At 40.1% G+C, this 22,875-nt stretch overlaps 2 protein-coding genes across 2 annotated transcripts; one reads left to right on the top strand and one right to left on the bottom strand.

The window, feature by feature from the left end:
* Positions 1-3,289: 3,289 nt before the first annotated feature.
* On the top strand, positions 3,290-9,682 carry znf326 (zinc finger protein 326; the record flags this gene model as incomplete). Its single annotated transcript, XM_080543198.1, has 11 exons — positions 3,290-3,296; positions 3,479-3,560; positions 3,762-3,914; positions 4,059-4,272; positions 4,592-4,670; positions 4,773-4,845; positions 5,281-5,428; positions 6,228-6,288; positions 6,934-7,064; positions 8,430-8,519; positions 8,836-9,682. 11 exons carry the CDS (start codon positions 3,290-3,292, stop codon positions 8,854-8,856), a joined length of 1,059 nt encoding a protein of 352 aa, XP_080399324.1. The 3' UTR covers positions 8,857-9,682.
* Positions 9,683-12,703: 3,021 nt separating this feature from the next.
* Positions 12,704-20,943, bottom strand: znf644a (zinc finger protein 644a; the record flags this gene model as incomplete). The annotated part of the gene is made up of 5 exons (XM_080543195.1): positions 12,704-12,899; positions 13,353-13,458; positions 14,895-15,020; positions 16,666-17,244; positions 18,183-20,943. The coding sequence occupies 5 exons, from the start codon at positions 20,941-20,943 to the stop codon at positions 12,704-12,706; spliced, it is 3,768 nt and encodes a 1,255-aa protein (XP_080399321.1).
* Between the last annotated feature and the right edge of the window lie 1,932 nt (positions 20,944-22,875).

The following is a 22,875-nucleotide window of genomic DNA, read 5'->3' as shown; positions in this document are numbered from 1 at the left end:
GATGGTTCCCGGGCCACACAAACATCAATTAGGCTAACATCATTTCCACCGATCATTTTCAGATCATTTTTAGATCTATGAATCTATGGACTATTGTTAACTCTGTGAATAAGCTGGTCAAAAGAGGCTATTTTAGCCATCTCATCCCTCCACTCCTTGAAGCCAACCTTCTCTTTCGACTTCCAGTGTCTCAATACTATCCTGCTGCGCGTTATGAGGGCTAGTTTCACCCAAGAACACCCTTGTGAGGATAGTTTAGATTCAATTGGTAAGATACCTAATATGCATAATGCTGGATTCCCAATAAACTCAGTTTTCAATATGTCATTAATACACTTGACAATAGTTGACCAGAAGTCATATACCATTTCACATTCATATAACACATGGATCAACGTGCCCCTCTCTTTGTTGCATCTCCAACAGCTATCATTCATCATAATCATATAAGCCCCACCCTTGCCTTTTTTATGGGGTCCAGTAACTCCTATTTATTATCTTCAATGAAATTAGACGTGTCTGCATGTCTCGGGCTATGGAGTACCATGATTGCACTGCTTTCCTCCATGTTTCCTTGTGAATAGATGTTCCCAGATATTTTTCCCATGCGAGCTTGACACCCTCATAGTTTGGGGATTGATGTTTCCTAAGCTCCCCCCTGTAAAACCTGGATGTCCCCCCTTTAAGCTCCCAATTTGATCGCCATAATTCCTGTAAGCAAGTACTGCCGCAACATATGGCCTCCTAATTAGTTATGGTTTTCAGCCGGTTCCTTGCCTTTCCTTGCTGTGGTGTACTGCTTTTTCTTAGTGTGTTCAATACTTTTTTCCTGTTTCATTCAACTTTTTTACACATAACTTTATTTACATATGGACTTTAATATTTTGATGTTTTTGTCTGGATTGTTTGAGTTAATACCAAAGTCTGGTGCAAATTTCACTTGAAGAGGCTGATTGGAAATACATTTACTGGACAAAATGTTGATGTGTTCAATACTTATTTCCCCCACTGTATACCATATATATCTGCCATATATGATACCTTCGTTTTATATGTATTTATCATCATATTTTTCAGTATAAAACAGAGGTATTTAAGGTCAAACGGAACGCCTGTCTCGTCCCAGTGCTGCATCCAGTTGAATGCATGATTGAAGTAGATCGCACAACCAGGCAATGCCGATGTGTGAAAGGGGTAATAAAAGGGTAATAAACACTGTAATTATCGGGCATTTTGTTCAAGTGTGAACAGGGAACTATGTGTGAAAGGGGCTTTTGACTCTACCCACCCCCCCACCACCACCACCTTGGGATACTATGGCTATGACAATGAAAAATGATGCCAATACTGATGACAATGACAATACTTTGATGGCTGCTCATACCTGGTTAATGTGATCACTCTATAAACTTTGCACTACTGATATTTACATTACTACCTTTGAACTTACTGTATATTGCACATGTCTCCTGATATAGGCTAGCTTCTTTTATACTTCTGCACCATTCTTGTCCCATTTATATCGTGCCCTTATATCACTATTTGTGCACTTTTGGTTGGATGCTATACTTTGGACTGCATTTCGTTGTATGGTACTTGTACTCTGTGATGACAATGAACTAATCTAATCTAATGTGTGACTTTCATTTTTTCTTGATGATGCTGCAAATTCAGCACAACCAACCATGACCTTGTTTGGCTGCTTCTTTGGTGAGACTTATATTGCATGAGACAACTTTTAGTCCTGAGAGGTCTTGCCCAATATTGCTAGAGAGTACTACTATCAATCATTGGGTCACTTTAACAATGCCATAGGTGTTGAGTTGAGTTGAGAATGTTTATTTTGGTCCCCTATACAATTCACAATACAGATATAAAACATTTACACAGTCACAATGCATAACACCAGGACCAAAAAGGTGTAGGCTGAAGCCATGTCTGATTGCGCCTACCCTTGTTACATGCATGTTGTTGTTGTTGTTTTTTTCCCCCATGCATGCATAATCAAAACATTGAAACTTTTACAAACAAAAAGTTACAAAATACCAAACAAAAACTATATTTAAACCTCTGTTTTATACTTGTTAATCATCTTATTTTTCTTCACTGTAGCAATGACAAATAAAGTCTATCTATTTTTCTTATCTTAGGTGTCAGACTGTATATGAAGGTTCATTGTGTTATTAGGAAATGCTGCCATCTGCTGGTCGGTATGTGTGTGTTGGTCTTCTCCAGTCCTTCATGAAAGAGCTAGCTAGTAGCTTGTAAGCTACATAGGAAGCTAGTTAGAAACGTAGTTAGCCACCGTGCAAAATAATAGACATTTTAATTCAGAATTCAGAATTCTAACGCAGACAGTATTGATCTTAACTTAACTATAGAATCCACTAGCTAGCGTTTATGCTAACAAAAAGAGAGTTATAGTCAGTGTAGTTAGCTAGCTGGCGTTTTGGGTTTTGTTAGCTGTTTAGCTGTTAGCTGTTAGCTTTTCGCACATTTTGAACAAAAAATACTTACTCAGAATAATTACCAGAATTCGAGAATGATTCGCCCTAATAATGACTCGTTTTTTGATCACAGACCATCGAAAGGGGTCAACTCCTCGTATGAAAACGTGCCTGAAAGGTAAGCTAAGCTAGCTAGCTAAGGTTAGCTCCATCATAACATGAGTGAATGTTGTTCTTTGTTGTTGTTAATATAACTTGGACATTAACACGCACAGCCTCAAGTCATGATCAATATAATGAAAGTTAATGCTATTGATCTCATGGCGTGTCATTGCTTGCTTGCTACAGATATGTAATACAAATGAAGAGTTATATTGCATGTGAACATTCATTTAGGATAGATAGTGTTTGAATGAATGAATGAATGAATGGTCTTTATTGTCATTAATATAGTACAGGTACCAAACAACGAAATTTGGGAGGGGGGGCTCCCCTGGTGCTAGGAAAAAAATACTAAAAACAAGAAGGGAAAAGAGTTGGTTTACATAAATAAAGGCTATGTACACTATCCACTATACTACTATACTATACAAATAAAACACTGTGCTGTACTCTATGCTATGCTATACCTATTCTAACATTTCCTATCTCTGAACCTTATGTACCCGAGGGTTGTCATATTGCACATCCATCCATGCATGCTTTGATAACGCCCTGATCATTCATGCTACAGTGATTTTTCTTTTTGAATGTCTTTCATAATGAGGTCAGGTGCACATCTGCATAATATTCTAATGGCTTTGCATATGTCTCCCCCCCCCCTTCTCGAGGACAGTCAACACATGTCAGGTAGGCTACCTAAGCCCAAAGTTGTATTTTCTCAGTGTAGTGATTTTGCAAGTGTAGCAAACAATTCAATGCAGTCAACTTTATTCATTAGACATTATATCTGGAAACCCGATGGTTACATTTGTAGTGTTTTTTTTTGTAGTGTTTTCATCCCAATGACTTAAGGTTTATTTAATCTGCAGAAACGTACAACGTCCTCAATACAAGACATCAAACCGTTAGTGCTGCGTCCTCCATCTCTCAGGAAAAGAGCAACTCTGAAAAGTAAGACTCAAGTTTTTACATTCATTGCATCCATACAAAACACTCAGTAAGTTGTAACTTAGGGTTTGTTTGAAACATTACGTGGCAATGTGCTCCCTTCCTTGACATGCTGGATATCTAAGGCCTTCATAAGATTAAAAAGTAGTACCGTATTGTTATTGTCGAGAAATGTCTATTGCATTCTCTTACCCTTTTCCTCAGGGCTGAGCTGTATGACCCGTATGATCCCGGTTCTTCAGAGTCAGAGTCAGAGTCTCCGAATGGCAGCAAGGATCCTCACGGACTCAGTCAGGGGAGCATCCGAGGAAATCGATTCGATATCCCTCCTTTACAAATGGATCCTCGCAGACTCAGGTAACACAGACACGGCTGTTCTAGTGTCAACTGTCACTTAGATCCAACTGTCACTTAGATCCAACTGTCACTTAGATCCAACTGTCACTTAGATCCAACTGTCACTTTCAAATTAACCTCAAGATTCCTGTATGTACCCTGCAGTCAGGAGAGCAGCCGAAGAGGTCGATACGATATCCCTCCTTTGCCAGCAGGACTGCGTGATGATTCCACCTATTCTCAGCCTCAGGATAGATCTCACCAGCCAGCCCTCGGACCCTCTGCCCGGTCAATGCCCACACCGGGACTCCCACTTTCCCCACTTAACGCATATGGAGGACGGGGGGCAAATGAGGGAGAAACTTCCACTCACAAAAAGGTTCCTGTTTTTACTCATATCAGCTTTTATTTAGGGGGCAATATTTGTGCATTCTTGGGCCCTGTCCAGAAACAACAACCCCTAGTTCTTATGTCAGAGAAACAAAGATCTGCAAGTGTTGGACAGATATGAGCAATACAACTAAGATTCCACCTTGCCTAACAGGAAGGACATGTTAAAATACAACGTCTTGATTATAAATCCAATCCTTTAACATCTACATAGGTGTCTCGGGCACTAGGGCTGCTATTCAGTTGTTTTTGAACAGAGCCTTGCTCCCTTCTGTACAGTGTTATAATAGTGGTGCTCCTGTCCACAGCAGGCGATCGGTTTATTAAGGATGACTCCGCCCAGGTTAAAGGTGGACTACCAGCACAAATCTGCTTTCGGTGAATCAGGTAAATGATAGCCATGCAATGGCATGGAATAATGGTTTGAGAGGATGTCACTTTTATGAATGGACCAAAATATGTGTGAGATTGTTTAATTTCCCTCTTCAGGAGTAGACCAGATCAAAGCTCCCCCAGAGATCACAAGGAAGAGGAGCAGAAGCCCATCTAAGGAAATAGACAGGTAGGAACATTTTGTTTTTAGCTACACCTTATACATATCATAACTGCTCATTTCCCTAGTATTAGATTAGAGTTTCCTAATCTCTCATGTTGACCATAATGCGTTGACTTTTACGGATACATTACTGCTGAGTTTTGCCAAGTAAGATTTGGCATGATATTGTTAAGTGATTTTTAGGTGATTTTTCCTATTGACTTTCCACAGACATCTTTCTTTCCCTGAAATGTGCAATAGATCTAACAAAGGCCACTCGTGACGTTAGAATTATAAGGTTCTATCTCCATTTTTGTCAAAATTGAGTTTTTTACATAATCTGATCCATTAGGTGTTTATTAATGCCTGTGTGGTGTTATTTTTAATCAATATCTCTGAACTACCCTAAACGGCGATAGAACCTTATAATTCGAAGCTCACACACTTCTGTTGTCTTTTCAGAGGGCCCTTTACCTGTGACCTGTGTGCAGTGCGGTTCTCTAACGCCAAGGCCCTTGAGGAGCATCTAGAGAGCACGGGTCACTGGGAGACCCTGGAGCACATCCAGCAACAGAACAAATACGACGACAATGCAATAGCCTTTCTACAAGTACGCCAAGAAAGTTGGTTATCTCATACGGAATGGGATTATTTGAACAGGGTTCCCACGGGTCCTTGAAATCCTTGATCAAGGCCTTGAAAGTTTTTGAAAATAGACATGGGTCATTGAAAGTGCTTGAATTCCCCTATCTATCTCTCGCTCTAAAAAAAAAAATATATATATATATATATACAAAATGTTATGTAATTATCCGCTTGTTAAGTCGTGACGTGTTTCCGGGTCCAACGTTGGCTGAGGCGCTGTCTTCGAAATGCCGAAATAATAATAATAATTAATTATATTTACATGTATATAGCGCTTTTCCGAGGCTCAAATACCCTGACAATATGGAGAAAACGGGAAAGTGCTGTGTCCCTTGTTGTATGAATAGATCCGAGTCTAAAAAACGATTAAACTGTCATTCTACCGCTGTAGTTCACAGGTACTCTGGTGGGGGGAATTTCTAGTTTGGACTCGGAAATGGCTAAACGTCACTTTTGACGTCAGACTTAACAAGTGGATAGAGACCATCTAGTCATGTTCAAGCCGCTACATTCAAAAGCCTCTCTTTTTAATTGTTGCCTGTGAGCGGATAGTTCCAATTATATAAATTCTCATCTAGATCTGTCTCCAACTATGCCGTGTTGGGTCCTTGAATTTGAGGGAATTGAGTCTTGAAAGTCCTTGAAAAGTGCTTGAATGTGATGTTTTAGAAGGTGTGGGAACCCTGTTTGAAACTGTGTGGTGATCAATCTTATTAAAGACTTTGTTATTCATTAGGTGATTTTTAATTATGTTCATGTTTCAGGAAGCAATGTTGCACAAAGTCCGACAAGATAATTGGGTGATGGATGATAAAGCTTTGGAAGGTAGGTAAACTCTCATTCAGAGTTAACATCGTTTTTTTAATAATGTCCTATAGCACTTAAACCGTACCCAGTTTTCCTTGAAATGAATGAAATTAAGTAGTGATTATAACTGCACAAGGAGACCCCAAATAACACATTTCTGGATACTCAGAATAGTTATACAACGTTGCCTATATGCATGTCTATGGCTTTTCTAATGTATATTTAAAGAAATAATAAAGAAGGAAATGTTTTTAATTATATATAAATGTTTTTCCTTCTTTATTATTTCTTTAAATATAAATATAAATTACAGGCAGTTAACACTCATATACTGTCATGTCCTTCCTCTTTCCAATACTTTACATTTTTAGCATTTAGCAGAAACTTTTATTCCAGGCGACTTATTTGTCTAAAGTACCGTACATGAATCATCTATCCATCAGTCATCATAAGAAGGAAAATAAAACGTATAGAGGGCACTGTATTTCCTGGCTATTTAGAAAACAAAGACACAATGTTGTGCAATGTTCCTTTACACTTCCTATCCTGAAATCTGAATATACTCATCTTGACATTGTCCTGTTTTCTTGTCTCATTAAGAAAGTTTATTTCAAAAGTTATACTTGCTAATTTGATATCTGTATCTCACACGTGTCTTCTCAGCACTGCAGGAGAAGGATTACATGACCAAGCAAGAGATGCTCCACTGTGCTGCGTGCAAAGTCTATGTCTCCATGTCCGGGTCCTCAGTGCAACATCACCTCCTCTCTAAGGACCACCTCAGGAACAAAGAGGTTGGACAGACATCTTGGCTATTCACACCTCGGCATATCGTGACGTTAGAATTATAAGGTTCTATCTCCATTTTCGGTCAAAATTGAGTTTTTTTACATAAGCTGATCCATTAGGTGTTTATTAATGCCTGTGTGGTGTTATTTTTTTAAATGTTGACATTTTTGAGTTAGTAATTAATAAAATACAAAGGTTCCATCTCACAAAACATAATGGAATGTAAAAACGTTGACGCTCAATATCTCTGAACTGCCCTAAACGGAGATAGAACCTTATCATTCTAAGCTCACGATATATCAGTGAACAATGAATGGGACACATCATTATGGAATCTGTTTTCAGTCAAAATTAAACTAATTATCAAATATACAAATCAAACATTTAAAACATTATGCATGTATAATTGTGCCATATTAGAAATATTGAATGATGAAAGCTCAGTGCGTAATTGATTCTTGCCAGGGTAGGGCTGGCAAGGTAATCATATAACCATTACATAGTTGTGGATAACAGAGTCTGATGTGAGACAATGGCTTGCACCCCAGCTAAAAATATTTATATTTGATACTTAAGAAATATTATTGATAAGAAACTATACCATACATACAATTCCATACTATACATAACTTAAAGAGAAGCTACGGGATCTTCACGACATGATGGTCGGTCAATGTATAGGTCGTACAAATATAATCTATGAACTGAATTACAGTCTTACCTCATTCAGGCAGTCCCTAGTTTATAAGTGCCAATATATTTAACCGGCAGTACTTACATGTTTTGCTTTCACGTTCACTTTCTAAAGCTCAGTAGAATTTCACACGCATGTGTCGGAACGTCTTTTCTCTTATAAGCGCTACTTTCAGAACTGTCGGGTGAAATGATACTTTTACTATTATAATTATACCATAGCATCTCTTTAAAGCATTGCAGTTCACATTCAGAAATTGTTATAATAATAATAGTTTTATTGCCATGCAATCAACTGGTCAGTCAATTGTTGGAATTTGGTATTTTATGTTCTAGGCAAGGGGTCGGCCATAGACGGCGACCCTGGAACAATTAGGGGTTCAGTACCTTGCTCAAGGACACCTCGACACGTGGCCAGCCGACGTTCGAACCACCGAACTGCTGACCTTGCGATCATTAGACGCCAGCTCTACCTACCTCCTGAGCCACTGCCGCCGCCTAAATTGTTCACGATGTTATTTTAGCTGAGATTTATTCTGATTTATCCCATTTACCCATATTGCCCACTGAGTTATAAAGAAAACAAGCTTGAAATGTTCTAATCTTCTTCTAAACCGTTCTTCCAAATGGTTGTATTCCATTTCATCCTCATGTGTTTGTGTTTTTTTCCACTGTAGGACTTTAGAAGGAGACAGAGACGCGAGTGTGTCACTACGGCAGGAAACATGATGGAACAACTGATACCTCAGTATGCACATTTCCTTGAGGTATAGTCTCTGAACAGGCACATCATATATAATACTGTGGGGAGCATGGCGCGTTCTGGCCTGCAGAGGGAGCCAGACTGCCGTTGGGGGGGAATAATGGGCTGATTACGGACAGGTGTCAGTGATCAGACTCGTTATTCCCCCCCCAACGGCAGTCTGGCTCCCTCTGCAGGCCAGAACACGCCATGCTCCCCACAAATACAATACACATAATATCAATGATTAGATGTGAGTCATTTCACCCAAATCTTCAGATTCCAATTCAAGTTGTCTATAGGCAAAACTAATTTATTGCATGGAAATAATTGTCTTACAGGGTAAGGATCCTTTTCAATAGCTGCCATCATCATCATCATGCAGGCCAAGAGGAAGAAACACATTCCCAACAAAGGTGAAAACTGCTAGCAACCAGCCTATGGATAACTATGAAACCCTGTACTAAAAAAAGACAATGGACCAACTCTATATGAAAGTTGATATGTAGCATCTGTCTGTGGAGTGAAGACTGGTGAAAGTTGTTGCTACAGACTGACTAATACTGTATTATGAATTGAAATAGTGTGACGTATTCAGCTACAATAAAGTTGTCTATGGCCCAATCCCATTTCACCCCTACAGCTCTGTTTTGAATGAATGAATGAATGAATGAATGAATGGTCTTTATTGTCATTGCTATAGTACAGGTACCAAACAACGAAATTTAGGAGGGGTGGCTCCCCTGGTGCTAGGAAAGAAAACGTTCAGCCCTACCGCTCCGTTTTCTGCGTTCACGTGTAGAGTAGGGGTACCCCAATTCTTGTTTTCATGTAGGGGTGGAATCCATTCTTCCTTCCACCCGCACAATATTGCCTGTGCCCCCAGCTGCTACACAACCCCAAAGCATAATGGATCCACCTCCATGCTTAACAATTGTTTGGTTTCCTTTATGAGAAATTCCTTTTTGTCATGCATATTTGGGGAAAAAGCCAAGCTCCCCTCCACATTGGACTGCACTGGACTGAGACAGCTGAGGTTTTGACTAGGAACTAAGGCCGGTAAGCTGGGTAGCAGCCCGGTTGTAATAGTTTGAGGAACTGTTTTCAGTTATAACTCGTATAATATGAATTAAAGTTAGCCCAAATTGTGTTCTGTGTGAGCTAGGCTTTTCATTTGCAGTTCAGCTGTGTGGGTTAACCCTTTGTTTCTAATAAATACACAAACAAGCCTGGTTTTACCCTGTGTCTGAGTGTTGAGCCTCCTAATTACCTCATCACTACCCTACTTAATTTTACTTTCTCTAGGGAACATAGGCCATCGATGAAACCCCTCCATCCTCTCCTGTCTTGTGTTCTCCGATCCAGTTGTTGCCATGACAGCCCTTCCGCCTTCATCTCCTGTTCTGTGGTTTTTCTCCAGGTGGTTCTAGATCTTCCTTTCTTCCTCCTGCCTTGGGGGTTCCACGTTAGAGCCTGCTTTGCAATTGATTGAATTTGTTTTGTCTTATGAGTGTGTGGCCTATCCAGTTCCATTTTCTCCTAATTAATTAATTAATTTTGCCATTTAGCAGACGCTTTTAATCCAAAGCGATTTACAATTACGAATTACAGGGACATTCCCCCTGGAATAACTGAGGGCTAAGTGCCTTACTCAAGGGCACACTAGTAGTGGTGTGGTTTCAGGCGGGATTTGAACTCACAACCTTCCGATCACAAGTCCAACTCACTATCCACTAGAATTAGTTATTCTCCTGATTTGGATTTCTATTGTTTCTTGTTTGGTGAGTTCCCACAGGTTGCTGTTTGAGATGGTGTCGGGCCAGTAGATTCCCAGGAGGCGTCGGAGGCAGCAGTTAATTAATGTCTGTAGTTTGTTGAGTATGTTGGTGGTTGTCGTCTTTTAGGTTTCAGGATTTGACATTTGAGTTGAAGATTTTTTGTTTGGTCTTGAGTGATAGGTTTTTTTGTTTTCCAGATTTTGTTTAAAATGTTAAATGTTGTCCTTGCTTTTCCAATTCTGGTTTTGACATCCTCTTCCGATCCTCCGTCCACAGTAATTATACTCCTGAGGTATGTGAAACTAACTACATCCTCTGGCTGGTTTTGGTCCATGATTATTGGTGTGTTGTTCTTGTTGATTCGCATTACTTTGGTTTTTGATGAGTTGAAGCTGCTGTTATCTCTAGTTTGAGTGCTTTTTCCTGCATCTGTTGGTGGGTGTGTGCTAGTAGTGCCAAATCATCATAATTTTGTCCCCACTCAAGAATCGGTAAACAAATATACTTTTAATTGGCAATCACCATTATATCCAGTACCTTGGGGGTTTACTTACAGAGAGATATGTCTTCCCTGTATGCCATAAACTATAACAAGATTAACAAAAACATATACAAAGATATGGACAGGTGGGCCTTGATATAGGCAGCAGAGTAAGATCAATCAAGATGAATATTCTCCCAAAAGTATTATCTATTCACTGCCCTGCCAGTAGAGGTCCCCCCTAAACAGTTTAGAGAATGGGACGAACACATTTCCAGGTTCATTTGGAACAAAAAGAGACCTTGAGTAAAATACTCAACCCTGCCGCTGCTGAGGGAGAGGGGAGGTTTGGCGTTACCTTGCCTGAAGGACTATTATTTATCTGCCCAGTTAAGACCACTAGTACTTTGGTGTAACCCAACATATGAAGGTACCAAATGGAAAGGGGATTGTTATTTTAAGAAAACTGACACTGATTAGGGTTTATATATATGTTAGTTATTCATTTTATTTTTGTTTAAATACATTTTATTTCTCTCTCACATCTCATGTAACAAACTGTACCTGTCTAATCGTCATCAATGATCATGGTTCCTGAACATCATGACATGTTCAGGAAGTGGTAGTGGTGGTCTAGTGGATAGTGAGTTGGACTTGGGATCGGAAGGTTGTGAGTTCAAATCCCGCCTGAAGCCACACCACTACTAGTGTGCCCTTGGGTAAGGCACTTAGCCCTCAGTTACTCCAGGGGGAATGTCCCTGTAATTCGTAATTGTATGTCGCTTTGGATAAAAGCGTCTGCTAAATGGCAAAATTATTAAATTAAAAATTATGACCTCATGATATCTGCCCCACAAGTTTGTGTTTTTTGTTTGTGCGTGGTGTTTTTCTGTTTGTGTGGTGTGTTCTGCCTGAAATGTTGCAGGAAAAAGAAAAGTATATATAAAATGGATATCCAGGTTTCTGGTCCATAGATATATTAATGTTAATAGAAGACCACCACTAAAGAAAAACACAAACAGGTTAATCCAGATGATTTGACCTTAAGCCTTTTTTTTTTAATTATTAGAACATCACAAAAATGGTTTCAACATCATTTCGGTATGATATACATTTAAACATAAATTATTTAAAAACACATACAGCATACTTTTTTGAAACAGTTAAAAACCATTAAATATAGGTGACAGTTATTCCTGATTGGCAGCAACAATCAGCGCTATGACTGCATAATTATTCAAGGATGAGAAAAAACACATTGTGGCTGACAAACCGTATAGATTCAAGCATTTGTGTTCATATGCAGATTTGAAACCCTTTTTTCACTGTGAGTTGGCATACATATTTTGATCCTTTCATCCATGTCATCCTGCTCACACTGGCCAATATTGTAGTTAACGTTCAGGTAGATTTGCTGTCAATTCGTTTAATAACAGAAACCCTACCCTACCAATAAAACAGCAAAATGGTGGCTATATGGTAATGATTTGAATACATTTCAAAGTACAGAAGAAGATCGTATCCGTTCCATTTTTAAGTTTTGTTTAGTATAAATGTGAATACGATATAGAGAGAGAAAAAAAAAGTGCTCCCAAACTGGGCCAAATGGACAAAGAGTTTGAAGAATCTGAGGTAAAAGTTGTTGTCTTTTGAAAATGGGTTCCATTACTGCATAAACAAGAAAAACATTCAGCCCACTTGGAATCATATTCCTATTGGGCCAAAATGTTGATTAAATGTAACAATATCTCAAAAATGAAAATGTGTTTTTTAAAAGAACTTGATGAATGTCAGAAAAGTCAAACTTCTCTGATGATGTTGTTGTGTTGAAACTGGCACACATTTAATTGCCAGTTATGACTATAAAAAGGTGAAGGAACATCAAATGTACATACACATACATACACACGATTGAACCAAAATAGTGATCTCTAAAAAGGTCCCCTTGGCTTAGGAGGCCGTTTTGGTTGCCAGTTGAGGATTCTGTTGGTCAGTGGTGGTGTGGGGGAGATCCTTGGGAAATGAGGTGACCTCCACCATGCCTGCTCCGGTGTGTGGAACACTGGCGTTCATAATGTGCCTCTGTAGATGCTTTATCCAGTCCTCCTGAACTGACAAGGGACCCTGGAAGACTAGGTCACAGAATCTGAAAAGAAGATCCATACACAGTAAGGTCATGTTCTCACATGAAAGTCCGAATCGAGACCCGGAGCAAGTGGATGAGTTTGCAACATTGTTGCATAAATTATTTCTCTGATTTGCGTTCTCACAGCCCTTCATGTAAACGAAGTAACATACGCAATCAAAGCGAACACCCCCTAAGACATTCTTCAGACATGGTCCTCAAAGACAGCAAATGCTACAACCTATTATTCCAGTAAGTCCACCATGTATGCTGATTTGTCAAGATCATAAGTAACATTATTAACTGAAATACATCCTGTGAAAATAGCATTAGAAATCATGCATTACAGCTTCCAACAAGTCCCCAACATAGAACCTAGGTAGTGTCTTCACCTGCAATTAAAATGAGGGTATGATTTAACAATGACTGCCACAGTTGCTTTTTGGCATGAAGCAAAGATCTGTTTTGCAGTACCTGCAAGTGAGTCTGTACATCTCTTCTGGTGTGTGTGGTAATGTAGGGGACATCTTCTTCTTAGATCCTGGCCTTGACCTCTGCCTCCTCTGTTTACAGTCATATGCTAAAACACATAATCCACAACAAGAGCAATAGGCTTAGGTTTTGTCTGTCATATAGGTGAGAGTGGGTTTGCATTCAGGCCCTGAACACAGCAAAGACCTAGGTTCTAGGCCCTGGACAATCTAGACAAATTGATGGCAGCTACTAGATTGAAATCAAGTGTAATACTGAAACACAACTGTGTACATTTCAAACCTGCAAACTGCGACACTTTAAATGAATGTGCAATAACACTATGTGCAATATGACAACCCTAGGGTACATAAGGTTCAGAGAATAGGAAATGTTAGAATAGGTATAGCATAGCATAGAGTACAGCACAGTGTTTTATTTGTATAGTATAGTATAGTGGATAGTGTACATAGCCTTTATTTTATGTAAACCAGCTCTTTTCCCTTCTTGTTTTTAGTTTTTTTTTCCTAGCACCAGGGGAGCCCCCCCTCCCAAATTTCGTTGTTTGGTACCTGTACTATATCAATGACAAAATAAAGACCAACCATCCATTCAAACTAATGGCTCACCCCTAAGAAAGAGAGGGTGTTTCCGTTTTGTTTTGTTTCACTTTTATGTTTCCATGTTGTGTGTTTTAATGTGTGTTTTTCATGCTGTGTTCTTATACTGTTTTATGATGTGATGTTTTGTTTTTATTCATTTTATGTTTTATACTGTGTGATGTTTTGTTTTATTCATTTTATGTTTCCATCGAGGACCACTTTGGAAATACGTGTTTTAAATAATGCTTTCAAGTGCCATCCTCTGGACATTACTTAGTGTCATAATGTGTAAATGATGCTATTTGTAAATTCAATCAAAATCAAATCAAAATCAAATTCATGCAGAGTGGAATCCTAACTCGAGGACCTTGCATACTGAAGTCGAATCATCATGCAAATTTCCTCTTGACATCAATGCAAGATTTACAAACGAACAGATCTCTAGTTAGGATTCCACCACCGCACTGCACATCTGTGGTCAAGTATGTGCTCATTGTACATGGAGCTAAAGAAAGGACAATTCAAACATGGACCTCTGCAATACAAAAGATAAAAAGAGTTGATGGAGTGACTGTGTTTGTAGGCTGTGTTGTATGTGAATGTAACCTGTAATTGTTGTACTATTATGACATCATGATTTTATGATATACCAAATATAGTGTAATGAAGAACTATGGGGGTGGGTGGAAGGGATGTTATCACCATGGGGGGGGGGGGGGGGGGTTACTTGTGTGTTTACAGTGGGGGGGGTAAGATAAGGGGAAAAAAATCAGGACAGACACTTATTTTTGTTTGGTGTTTGTTTGAGTTTTTCATGTGTACTGTTTTGAAATAAATAATTGATTACAAAAAAAAAAAAGTATGTGCTCATTGTGCACGAAACTCATGTGTGGACCATGAAGTGATGAGCATGTGCTACTGCTGCTGCTGCTGATGCACTTACTTGTTCCTTCCAGCAGGGCGACCCTCTTTCGTTTCGTATACGCCCGCAAGTGATTGGACAAGCTGACGCCGCTGTGGAAGGATGCGTTGCAATGGACACACACCTTTCGGTTGAATTCACCTTTTTCTGTGAGACACAAATATAACAAAGACCAACAAATCAGATTTTTTTTTAACAAATATATTCATCATGTTTTTACTTTTTGTGGAATTAACAGAATGTAAAAAATTATTTGTTTTTGATAACTGTATAATTCAGTAAAAGACAGATTTGCTATGGTATCCATCCGGCTTTCTAATAAATAATTGTATCGGATGTTGGCAGTGCACTATTGGCTTAATGGTTAAAGGGATAGTTTAGCCAAAGTACAAGTTACTCAGAGATGACTTTGGCAAAACATTTGGCATGAGATAAAATAATTCTATTGGTTTGTGGTAAGGAAATGCTCAAGTTCGCAGTTGATGGTAGTAGGCAGGCAGGCTGAAGGCTGATCACTACACTTTTCCTGACATGGTAAACCAACTCTAGGCAGCAAAGCAAGAACCTGGTCACCTGTACTGAAACAACGTGTCTCAACCCTACGGTAAAAAACCCGCTTCATCTCGCTTTGCAAGGACACCAGATGCTTCTTTTCAGCATATCATTGATGTCAGAAATCACTAACATAATCTAGCACATTGTTTAGGGGGTTGCGATGCCTTCCAGTCATCTTGAAGCACAGCTAATGGACCCAAACTAATGATGCCCAAACACTGTTTGTTTTAGTATAGTTTTTGATGTTTCAAGGTCAGTTTTGTTCTTCCAGATGCCGCTGTCTAATAAAGAGAGGTAGGGACTGTTCAGGACCAGGAAGAACAAAGATCCACAAGCCTGGGCTGAGTTTCTTGAGCAAAAGAGAGCAAGGTATTGTGATTTAGTAGTGAAGTGATGAGGCAGATCAGTAAAAAGGAACAATTAAAAGATTAATCAAAATAGGTTTACACTCATTTGCAAAAGGCCTAGAGGTTTTAGTTGAGCAATGTGTCAGATTATGCTGGGGGCCATTTCTTATGGAGTAATTTGGATCAAGGTGCTTATAAAATATTACAGCCTGTATCTAACTCATTATTTCAGTGTCTAGCTACTACAAAGATATGTCCAAATCAAAGCCCAAAACCCCTGTACAGCTGGTGACTTCTTCAGTTTAAATTACTTTATTTGATTTGTTTAAAGTAAAACATCTAAGAAGAATGTTTAAATTAATCTTGATTAGTCTTAAACTAGGTTTAAAGTTTGATGCAACAGGATTCATGGATGAACCTTGATTTAATCCGGTTTAAAAATGTATCCTTGTTGGTGCAACCCAGCCTTTACTAGGGCTGGGTTAAAAAAAAAAAAATCCCGATTCAAAATCGATCTTAATTTGAATGAGCGATTATCGATTCATAAATCCAGAAATTGATCTTTTATGCTTTTTCCTGCTTGCAGCTTCAACCCGCAACGAGATCTCGTGGCGGTAAATTTAAAAAACATGATGACAGAAGAGCAGAAATATAGCCCGGGTGAGCCCCTCAACCAGGTCTCGGGGTGGTAAAAGGGTAGCCCCTCGGCCCCGAGCCTGGTGGAGTGGAGAGGAAACAACAACCCATACGCCGAAGAAGAAGCAACAATGAGGTGCCTTATGAATATAGTAGGAGCAGATACAGCATGTTTTTGGCTTAATTTACCAACAAAACTACTGGGACTATCATCCCACTGATTTGCCAACAAAAAAATATATCCTCAGTCTTACCTGATGTAGTGTGGGTTGAGTTTGGCAGTGTTGTGGTGACTTGTGATCCTGTACTGTGCTCGTTAGCAGGATGAATTGCCATGGTGTTTCTTGTTGTTTGAGAGGAAGTCTTAAACTTTGAATCCTCTTGACACTTCCTCTTCTTCAGAATTCCTATCAAGGCACTCGAGAGTGAACCTTTAACCTCCAACTTAGTCTCTGCCTGTTGTTTCTTATCCGAAGCCTCTCCTGATAGGGAAAACCTGGGCACCAGCGGTTTGGCATCATTGTTGAGGTTCTGAATGGGATTTCGTTTCGGAATGGAATCAGGAATCAGACAATCAGCGCCGGTCTGTTTTGAAGAGATCCTGGGTTGAGAGGGGAACCGCTTCCTGCCCAGAATCTGCAGAGCCCTCTGGAACTCTTTCTTGTCTCGCATCAGTTCGCGGAGCAGGCATAAGGGGGACTTGTTCTTAGTGGAGATGGTTTTGCCAAGCCGTTTCAGGTGGCCCCGTACATGGTTGGAGAGCCCAGTCTTATTATCGAAACAGTCCCCACATAACGGACAGGAGTGGGTGCTTTGGGACTCAAACCTTTGAGCTGCAAACAGAGTGGAGGGTTTTATCAGTACAGTACAATAAATCACACCAAAATCTTGAACTTACAAAGTCTTGAAATCTTTAACTGATAAAGCTTAATTTTGTTTAATTCAAGGGCATTCATTTTCAAATCCAGTGGGAACCCGGCCGGCAATACAAGTTTAAGCAAGAATTTACAAGGATTTAATGACGGACCACATTTTGGTTGATTTTCTATGTAAAACCTTTGGGTAAAATTTGGTCAAACACAGTTGGACTTGATCTGGGTCTCAAGAGGTCTAGTCTTGGGCCGTGTCCGAATGCTCATACAGTGACCTATTTAGTAGTCGTTTTCAGTATACAACATTAGAACATTTTGCAGTATGCAAAATATATGCCATAATGTCATAATAGATTTGCCTTTCCATGTTAGTATGAATTCACTGAACATTAACTAAATAATAATGTGCCATCTCTTCAGATTTACAGAGAATGCTTTAAATGTTGAGTCAAAACATTTGGCCAATATGTTATATTGAAGATGAATGTCAGCAAATGTTTGACCTCCATGGCTCAACTGGTTCATCGTAACGGTGATCAGCACAATGTGTTGGTTGAACATCAATCGCTGTTTAGGAGGCACACAAACAAGTGTGCAGCACTATAACACTAACATGATCATGCTGATATTTGACTGCCAAACTAAATCAGTTCCCCCCCCCCAAAAAAACGTGTTTGTCATGCTTAACAATCTCCTACAGTATGGAGCTTCCAATACAAGTATGCTATGTTTGTCTACAGACAGCTTTTTGATATCTGCATCATGATATTTTTTGTGGTGCAACAACTTTACCAGCATATAACAAAAGGATCGTAACATACATCTTTAATAGCCGGTTCAGATCAAACAGTTGACTAGATGAGATTAGAACGAAAATTCATGCTAAAGAGAGTCAGTACCTTTTTTCAATCGCCTTATTGCTGCCATCTTCCGACGTATTCTAGGCCTCCTGTCTTGAGAAGCCACCTGCTCTGGTGATACGACATGGCGTGCATTGTAACTTAGTCCAACCCTGTGCAGATGTCCTCTCACATGATTGGATAATCCTACACCTGACTCAAACAGTGCAGGACAGTAAGGACAGGTCTTCCGCTCCATGTCTAAGGCTGCCGAATCAGCATTGGTAAAGGATTCACTTAACGGCACCGAGTTGGACTCATCGGTCACCCCAAAAACCTCTGTCTCTATGCACTCTTCCTTCACGCCAGGTGTCTGCTGAGCATGCCGACCAGTATCCAAGTCTTCACCTTTCTTAAGCAGGATTTCATATGTTCTAAGGGTTCCCCTCGTAGACAGTCTTCTGCTAAAGGCATCACCGATGGATGGGTCCTCTTGCTTGATTTCACTCTTGTCAAGAAGTTTACTGTAATCACTATACTGGAAGGTATCATTATCATCACTGTCATCGGTCTCCTCCACTATATTTTGCCTAATTGGACTTTGCAAATGTTTTGGTAAAATGAAGCAAGAATCTTGGTCAACAGTGTTGCGATATGGGGTGGACATTTTTCTTTTGGAAGGTGACTTTTTCACAACTGGCTGCTCTAAGCGATGCCTAGAGACAGCCTTACTGTTGAGGTCTGCACTAATATCTTCACTTAAACTGGCATCACAGCCAGTATTGAAGATGATCTTCTTCAACTTGGGTGCCACTAATTGTTTGTGGCCGTTTGAGAAAGAATTGGGATTTCCACCAAAACCATTATTTGTGTCGACATTTGCATTCTCAACAAAAGAAAAACCTGTGGTGACATCAATTTTTTCATTCTTCTGAGGAGACTCATCAATGTTCTTGTCCCGTCTTTGTCGAGACAAGAGATTATTTATTGACTTGTCAAGTTTTGACTCTGTTGATTGAGACTTGAAGCCCCTTCGTGCTCTGTTGACAATTTTATCCTTTTTGAAGAGATCAGATATATCATTCGAATCACAGGGCAAATCTATTCGTTCTCTAATCAGAGCCTGTTTTTCTATGGAGAATTTTGATGTCAACTCTGAGGAAAAGGAATCGACTGTGGGAGCTTTGCTAATGGGTAGGTGCTGCTCAGAAGATGGTTGTGCATTCTCATTTCTTTCTCTATCCTGTAAAGCTTCATATTCCTCATACGTCAGATGATGACGAAGCTCAACATGATTTTTAAACACGTTTTTGCTTGAGGTGCTATAAGAACAAATGTTACAGGAGAAAAAGGTAGGCGTGTCATCGTGTTCATCTGGCGTACTAAGTTTATCTGGCTCTCCCTGGTCTTCGCAGACACTGTGCTCTGTGTTCATGTGTCTCTCAAGCTCAAAAACTGATACAGCCCTGAAGTTACATTTCTCACAGTCATAGTACCGCTTGTCCTTCTCATGAGTCTTGGCATGTTTAACAAAAGTATTTGCACAATTTGTTGCAAAGTCGCACTGGGGGCACTGTAGACTACTCAATTCATTTGTGCCCTGGTAGTACCGCTTGTCCTTCTCATGGGTCTTGGCATGTTTAACAAAAGTATTTGCACAATTTGTTGCAAAGTCGCACTGGGGGCACTGTAGACCACTCAATTCATTTGTGCCCTGGATCTCTTCCATGAGTTTTTCTCTTCTCTCCTGGTGAATGGTCATATGTCGAAGGAGGGAGTTGCTATGGCGGAATGACTGTCCACACTCCCTGCATATAAAAGGCTTTGGCATGTTCATCTGACTGGGCGGATCTGTGTGAGACCTCATGTGCTGGTGCAAATGATTTTTCTTCTTGAAAGTAATGCTGCATTTTGTGCAAGTGAAAAACATCGGCTCCTCCTCCTCTGAACAACAGTCTGTCGAAGGACTTCCCTTCAGCGCTGTAAGCATGCGACCCATGCTTTTCTCACGTGAATTTCTAGCTGGCCCGTTGAATTTTATAAGTTGCTTGATAGCCTGAACAGTTCCATTGGGATGCTGTGTTGTTTTCTTTTCTGTTGTAGATTGAGGTTTGGAACGTTTTCTTAACGATCGAACCTTGTTGATAGGAACAGGGTCTGTTTGTTCATCTTCATCGAACACATCCTTTGTTGACTTAAGGCTCAAATCAGAGAAGAGTTCCTCTGAGGGATCTACCATAACCACCATGTCCATTTTGCGTTTCCTTCGTCTTTGGCTGATGGGGGGAGGGACTGCCTTTGGCTGGTCCTCCACAGGGGAATCGTCATGGCTTTCCCACAGGAACTGCATGAATTCTCTCTGGGGGTCCCAGTTGAGGTCATTGGCGCTGTCGAAATTATCCAATGAGCCCTCTGAAGATTCCACATCGAAACCCCATATACCTGTAGTGTCAATGTCCTGCACAGTCTTCAATTGAGTGATACTCTTTTCCTCATCCTTTTCCGTTGCCAAGCTGTGGAATTCATCAGACTCAAAGGCTTGGTGTGAGGAAGGTCCATTCACCACCAATGGACCGGCGGATAACAAAGCTGTGTTTGAGAGAACCTCAAGGACACTACTATTTTGTTTCAGTGGAAAAGCCTGAGGTCTGTCAAAAGAGTTCATGTAATGTATTGGACCGTGCTCCATTGACAATCCACCACAGGCATTGCTTTTAAATAACGATGTCTGACTTCTCATTGGCTCTTGAAGGAGATTGAAGGTGTCTATAACAGGATCTGCATCTTTCTCCTCTTCATCAATACCCGTCTGATCAGACATCTTTGAAGCTGAACTCTAGAACAGAAAAAAAAATCAGATCAGAAAGATGTAAGAGAATCCAAGGAGAATGTTGGACCAAGGGACAACATTGAAGAAAACACTGTCCTGTTTTCATTAGTCAGCCATTACTTCAAATCATTATTTTGTCAAAATGAGTGCTTCCTGGTATTTTACTTAGCCTACTTAAAATAATTCATCACAATGGTGAACGACGGTATGATGTCATTCATCACTTATCAACGCTGCTAGTATTCCTCCACACGTGCTAAATAAATGTTTTATCAGCGCATCATTTTCTTTTAATATAGGAAAAATTCCAATGTGCAGAAGCAATAAATGGTAACACATTTGCTGTAGCCTATTTACACTTAACTGAGAGCAACCTATGCTGTACAAACGCTACTGCCATCAGCCAATGGATTAAAAAAAATCAAATTGAGTGTGGTTATGTTAAACGGAGCTGGTGTTGATGTAATGACGTCAAGCGTCAAACCGTTCACACATGCGCATTGAAGCAAAACGGTTGTCAACAGCAACTTAACATTGTTGCATCCACTGCACTTCACCGGCACGCAAAGGCGTCTGCTGCGCCCAATATTACTAATGTTAGATCCTGATGGGTCAGTGACTCACTCGTCCATCCAGAAACGTATATTTTATTCTAAACTGTATTTGTATTGTAACGTGACATTAAGCACCAACTCAACTTCATCGTCGGTCCACACAAAATAATCAGTTTTTGCTCTCTTCTTGGTCGCCATAACTTGCTTTTCTGTCTGTTTTGGACTTCTCTTTTCTGTCTGTTTCAAAGAGTTTGGTCTGTTTAAGTTTTGATTAAAACTTAACCGTCTGATTAAAACTGACTGCGCATGCCCACAACGTTCTTTATGGTAACGGTATTTGACATTTTGCTTATCGCCACCTACTGGCTGACATGGGATTGCAGGCTTTAGGGGCGATCGTGTTCAGTTTTGGCTTTTCGTATGGACAGATTTTTTATTTATTTTTTTAAACGAGGACGAAAATATCAGCTTAAAAAAATATCCATATACGTGCAGTCCAGGGCCCCGTTCCACTAAGCGAGATTATCTTCTAAGCCTCGATAAAGTTCTAAGCCTCGATAATGTTAGCTTGCGTTCGGTTCCATCAATGTGGCTCAAATAATTCGCTGCTCGGTTGAGCTCCTTCTGAGTCGGATATAATTAGCCTGGTCGCGAGCAGGCTAAAACACTGGCTAAAGTAATAAGTGCGTCAAAATTGTCTCACAGTGCCCCGCGGTGGTGTAGCGGTCTAAGCACTGGCCACTAGTGCAAGCTGCCCACCGGGGACTGGGATCGAATCCCAGCTCGCCAGATCCGAATATGGCCGGGGCACACACGGGGAGCGGCATATTGGGCGGCCGCTCCCGAGGGCGGTATAGGAGTATTTCCGGACAAGGATCCGTCGCGCAACACCGCCCCCTGGGTGCCGGAATAACGGTGCTGGGCTCGAGGAGCCAGTCAGCTAGTCTGCCTGGCGGCCTCCTCTGGGCTGCCGGCCACGGGGTCATGCGGCGGATCCTACGCAATAGGCAGGGGATAATTGGATGCTAGGTTGGGTTCAATTAGCTACCAAATTGGGTGAAAAAGGGATAAAATCTGAAAAAAATATAAAAAAAATGTAAAAAAATTTGTCTCACAGGCGGAAACTACATCCCGAACGACAGTTCCTCTTTTAGGAAATATTAGTTCCCACTTCACACGAGATAGATAGATAGATTGGTTGACTGTGTGATAGATAGATAATTTGATATTTTGAAAGTGTGATTGATCGATAGATAGTTTGATTGTGTGATAGATAACTTGATATTTTGAAAGTGTGATAGATAGATCGATAGATCAATAGATCAATAAATAAAAGAGTGTAAAAAAAAAAAGAAAGGTAATTGTCTCA

This window comes from Nansenia antarctica (assembly GCF_963989245.1).
Source record: "Nansenia antarctica genome assembly, chromosome: 12".
Taxonomy (NCBI): Eukaryota; Metazoa; Chordata; class Actinopteri; order Argentiniformes; family Microstomatidae; genus Nansenia; species Nansenia antarctica.
The sequence above is the reverse complement of the archived record's forward strand: the minus strand, read 5'-3'. Positions and strand labels throughout refer to the sequence as shown.